The sequence below is a fragment of the Thermobia domestica genome, chromosome 8, assembly GCF_964235325.1.
Source record: "Thermobia domestica chromosome 8, izTheDome1.hap1.1, whole genome shotgun sequence".
Taxonomy (NCBI): domain Eukaryota; kingdom Metazoa; phylum Arthropoda; class Insecta; order Zygentoma; family Lepismatidae; genus Thermobia; species Thermobia domestica.
This window is the reverse complement of record NC_137461.1, coordinates 142,691,117-142,697,116: the sequence shown is the minus strand read 5'-3', so window position 1 is coordinate 142,697,116 and position 6,000 is coordinate 142,691,117. Positions and strand designations below refer to the sequence as shown.

The 6,000-nt window shown below is 32.4% G+C and overlaps 1 protein-coding gene across 1 annotated transcript in view; it reads right to left on the bottom strand.

Moving 5' to 3' along the window:
• Positions 1–1,121: 1,121 nt before the first annotated feature.
• The window catches only part of tai (basic helix-loop-helix family member taiman), a gene marked incomplete at its 5' end in the record, with an annotated part of 91,613 nt that continues 86,734 nt past the window's right edge, over positions 1,122–6,000 (bottom strand). The window contains 1 exon segment of the mRNA XM_081769091.1: positions 1,122–3,553. Within this exon segment, the coding sequence (XP_081625217.1) occupies positions 3,482–3,553 (72 nt within the window).

The window sequence follows — 6,000 nt, the reverse complement described above, 5'->3', positions numbered from 1 at the left end:
AGAAGTTATGGGCCAATATTTGTTTGCTCTGTAGCAATTGTCACGTAGCATGTTCATAATGTTCATTATAACTTTGTCCTTTGATTGCAGCTTTTAAGTTTCTATTTTACTACCGTATTATAATCGGTTTTATTCATTTATTGGCTGGAGCTAAACTCCTACTTTCTAGGGTTAAGACTATAGAGATTAGAACTACAAATTCAAGTTGGATCGGAACCACATCTATTTCCTTTTATTCGAAGCAAATACCGATGAAGATCGAACCAAAAATCGCAATCCGGGCAGTGAATTGATACAGCATTCTCTTCTTGTATATCGCAGCGTGTTGTATTAGACTATTTTTTAAAAAGCATGTCTTTTTCCCTTATTACTCTATTAATGTGATCTTCCTTGTAGCACACGTGCCAAGACTGCTTATCCACTTTGTTCAGAGAGGGATTAGTTATGAACTAGCATTAGAAATGTTACCGTTGGACTTTTTTTTTTTTTAATTCTGTCGGGTAGCTGTAACAGAAAACAAAACCTGGAGTACCTTCAACTGCTACAGAAAACAGACCAGCTACAGTGAAAACAACTTCGCATCGCCCAAAAGCAACAGGTCAATATTTAGCAGCTAACGTTATGCTATCAGTTTTGTGAGTGGAATAGGGAAAATCCATAACGGACACCACTTGACACGACTGAACAGTCGTCACTACTGTTACTGTTTGTAGATAATGCATTCATCTATTAATTTCGAAACAAGTTCTATTACGGTCTAAGTTTTGCCCAATCCTCCATATTACACCTAGAATTAGACTATTTCTCCCCTTTCGGAAGTCTACTAAGAGGTACCTGATACGGAAGACGTCACTTCTATGGTGGAACAGTAGCTTAAGGGCCCACGACGAAAAGCAGAAAAGGTCTTATTTCGTCGTAACGTCGAAACGTCGAACTATCCTAAGTATTTCCTTTTAGGTTATTCAAGCTTTTAGATATCTCACATTAAAAAATAAATCAGAAAATTCAGCGATCTTTATCGGATACTTCATAGATTACCAGCTTCGGTTTCCTGAAGACTAAAACCTACAGAAGTAAACAAGGGTCTTGAAAATCTTGCGTGCAGAAAAAAATACAGGCAATTTCAACTTATAGGAGCAGTTCTTTTATGTGTCATAACCAAGATAACACTTGTTATTTACATAACGTATAGTATTTCAGTAATTAAATATTAAATTTTTCTTGAAACCTAAATACATACTGCTGAAAAGAATATCTGTCATAAAAACAGACGAACTGCATAACTACAGTACATAAAATGAACAATTATACATAACCAAGAATATAACAAGCTTAGATTATTACTTACACAGGGATGATACAAATAGTTCTTTTTTTGTAATTCTTTTCTTTACATTTATAGAATTTACCAATAATTGGCAGGGTTCGAAAAATAACATACCTGCACACTGTTTAAATGTGCTCCAACAAGATTGGTGTTGGATTGGTTAAGAATACGTATACAAAAATATTAACTGATTTTACATTCTGATGTGTGTCGTTTATCCTACAACTATTTTAACAGCCTAACTATTGTCAATTTCCTAGATGTGCAATTCAATTGTAACTATTTTTTCTTTATAATTCCCTACTTTAAAAAAAAAATCCCAACCTCTAACAATCTATATCCCTCCAATCTACAAACCTCTGTACACAAAAATTACATAGATGCTTTGGTTTAACAAATGCTGCAGAGGCATTGTTTTTTAATAACTTTTTACAGAATAGTTGTGTTATCTGACAATGGATCAAATTCAGTTAAGACAGGGATTCAGGTACTATCCCTGCAGTTTTTCCAGTCAATATTTTCACAACCACAAGTACACAAGTTAATTGCACAGAAAAAAAGTTTACCATATATATATAAGCCTGAGCTTCTGCATCTTTCTTCAAACATATATATAATATTTATTATATATAATACATATACGCACTCTCCAATGGCTTCAAAAGTAACTGTATTTTATGTTAAAAGTAACACAATTATATAATGACAGCTTTGTACTTCTTAATCACAATAACAACAGACTTTCAAGACAGTAACAGAGTAAGAAGTTGCCACAGAATGGAATAAGTATTTAATATTTACAAATTATAGTTTTGTCAAAAGTCATCCACGTCAGTACTTAACATTATTTTTGACATAGTCCGTAAAACAATAAATAAATTTAAAAAATAATGTTATGCATCAAGTCAATGTGGCAAGCCAAATTGTTCATTAGGTTAAGTTTTGCTTTATGGAAGACTTTTTTTTTAATTTTCTTTTTAAAGGCTCGATTTTTTTTAAAAAAATTGAATGATAATGTAAATCACAACAGAGTCCAAATAGGAATTAAATTTTCAACAATGACATCTTTGATAATTGGGAGGGAAAAAAATTCCGAGCATGATATACCAGTAATGTCCCTATTAACAATATCCACTATTTCGACTTGTTACTGATATCAGTGCCAATATTACTATACTTACTATGTACACGAATGTTTCCGTCCATAATGAAAATCTGTAGGGCATGAAGTTTGTAAAATACATAGGACTAACTCTAAAGAGTGTTCTTGTCAATGTGCATTTGCAACAGATGAAAAATCACTTGATTCTAAAAGTTTCAAATCAAAAAGATGACCATTTTGCAAGAAGTCAATAAGCAATCAAGGTTTAAAAAATTATAGTATTAGCAACCTACTTTTTACCAGTATGCCCATGAATCCTGGTAAAACCTATTATAGAAAAATCTATATTTCTCTGCAGTATATAGACGAATATTTCAAGAAAATCCTTCTCCCAAACCTTGCATCTCCCTTCACAAAAACAGTAAAATCGTATACTCTCATTTAGTTTAGAAATGGGACAATTTCAACTTTAAATAATCAAAAATAACCAATAGCACCTATTTATTGGCACTGACTGTAAACAACGTATAGTTTTACAATATCAAATCAAATTTATATTATAAAAAGCTCAACAACATATAATTAAAGAAAGGCAAATTCTTCAAAGACGTCAGTGTTCTCAAATACCATTTTTTTTCTAACGAAAATGTCCATTTTGAGACAATTTCTGCACTCTGTGTAATAAACTTACATTAAACAACCAATTCACTTTTTCCCCTATAGTTCGTCTTCCTGCATCAATGCAATTTGAGGAAAAGAAAAAAGAATTGCATTGAATTCTTTATAAGTCACCACTAACTGTGTCTTTGAGCTTAAACGTTGTCTTCACAAAAACTTGTTCTACTTTACAAAAACAATGTCTTCTGTACACTTATCGCATAAAAACACCTCTGAAAACACAACACTGCAACATCCTTGTCATGGACTTCATTTTCACAATTTCACAATGTCTCACCGTTTACTCTTTATTACCCATAATAATTCATTCTTATTATTCCTTATCATATACAAATTGTCCATGTCTTCATTAGAAGGCAACTTCTGCTCCCTACTCATTCTGATAACAGTTTCTGGAGCAATGATGATTTTTGGTCACCTGATCTGGGAGCCTCCTCCATAGTACCCTGCAAAATACAGTGTCGATTAGCGAAATTCTCTTCGGAAACAATTAGAACTAAATTTTTGAAAGATGGATTTAAACTAAAATGGATTTATATAATAATTATACACGACATTTATACAAACTTATTTTCGTGTAGGTGAAGCATTTATTTCCGAAAAAGCTGTTGTTTTTCTGGAAATTTAAGAAATTTTTCCTATCTTACCTGTACCTGAAGTAATTCGACATATAACACGTTACATTTTCAACTAAGAAAGTAAGCCATATAAACGTTATAATAATATTAGATATGTATGATTACGTGTTGTTTGCCACGACTCGATTTTGGTGGTGTTTGCCACGGCATTATTCTCTCTCATTTATCTAATATCATAATCATGAAGATTTATAGAAAATCGACTCAGAAGTTGAGGGTTGCCAGATGACTATATTATAACAATCAAATCTATTATATTTATAAAACAGAATACATACAATACTAACGGTCCCAAACACGTTATTGAGTTACAGCTCTTATTCCTAACCCTAGTTTTGAGTATTCATTAAACATTTCCCTCCAAAGGGATTTTAGGAGTGTTTTAGTTAATTCTCAAAATTTAAATTATATCTGAATTTTCCATTTCTGACTGATTGTAAGCCATTTTAGTGGATTTATATTTTAGATTGTTTGACATTAGACAGCACTCGTTTGCTAATTAATTTATGTTTTAATGAGTTTGTTTAAGCTGATTCTTTTGAGATATATTTATATTTAAGCATAGTTTGAAAAAATTCAGAAACAGGAAATTATCTCCATTTCATCAGTGAAGTGTGATCTTCCATTTACATTTGTTTTTATTGAAGTTTTCTACATATATTTGCTTGCTGTTGTTCATACTATCTGGTGAGATTTCAGCTTGCGCGAAGTGGGCTTTGTGGTGGGCAAACACCGTGTGCGTGAATTTTCTCGAGGTTCTTCTGTTTTGCTCCCACTTTCTTCAATACACTATTCTTTATTCATTCTCATCTTCATCGTATCATTTAGCTTACACGGCATAATCGTGAGACGTAAAACGGAAATTTTTAGTTTAATTTTTCTTAAGGATGATAACATCCTGTTCTTTAGTCGCGTAGCATACCGAAAACCAGAACACTATGTAACAGGAGATGAAATTAAGAAATCAGTTAAAAGGGGAAATGCATTTATAGAACTATCAATTTACTAAGCTATTGTGATATTAATGATGTTTTGTGTTCATTTGTTTGGAGCTTAATGTTCTCTTTCAGCAGAGAGTCTAATGAGACCTCTTTCATTCGAAAGGAGAGAACACACACCACTAGTCCCAGGGAATAAAAAAACGAAAGTGTCTGACAACCCTTCCTTTCACTCCAAGTGTGTGTGTATCTTCACGATAATCAGAACTGATAAGGTCAGAATGCAAAGATTGTGGCAAAATCGTGACAAACAAAAATCGAGTCGTGGCAAACAACACGCCACTATATATCATTCACGACCAAATGTTTTACATGCTTTCCTAATTTCATTTCCTTATCTTAATGTTAGGTATAAAAAAAAGCAGCTTGCAAAACAATAAATATATAGTATATAGACCTATATAAGCTGTACAAATACGTGCTAGCATTTTGTCAACATTAACAAGACTTTCTTTTACTTAATTGCATCCCCAGCAAGAATAATCTTCATTTTAAACATTGTAATTATTTTCAAGTATCTTACGTTGAAATTTATGATTCCAAACTTAATATGCGCATTTAAAAAATGAAACGGGCATGAGTTATGACTTACTAAATTTTCCTTGAATTCGTTATCGATCTAATTTACAGGATGCCAACAAAAACACACTTCGATTTGAAGTTATTCAAATATGTTGAAATATAAAATATCAGTGAACACATTGACTCAAAACACTTGTTACTTATAGATTCTTGGATCATTAGAGAGCAGTGAAATCAGCTTCAAGATTACGCTCACCCGACGACAACACAGCTGACGTGTTAGAATTTAATTTAACGAAAAATTTTGTGCAGCGTATTTTCAAACGCTTTGACGGTGGATGCTTTTATGGCCTCAGGAAGGAACATTCAAATCTATCACCAATCTCAAATTAAGTTGTTCATCGCGTCAGACAAATCTTTCGCGGAGTATGAAAAAGTCAACATGTCGGGTTAGAGTTATACAGTGAAACCTATCTGTTAGCCACTATCGGTTCCATTGAAAAGTGGTCAACTTACAGAAAATAACTGTGGTTGATGTATTTTTAGAATAGGACTTCTAGTATTACTTGATTGTAAAATTTTCATAAGCAATGGAACGACAGCTGCTTTTAAATAATGTATTTAGAGTATTTATTCTTTCTGGCACATATACATATTCTAATTTTGTAGTTGACTATCTCACAAAAGTCTTTCCCTCCGAGCAAGAGATGTTTTGAAAAAATCTTAAGGAAATTC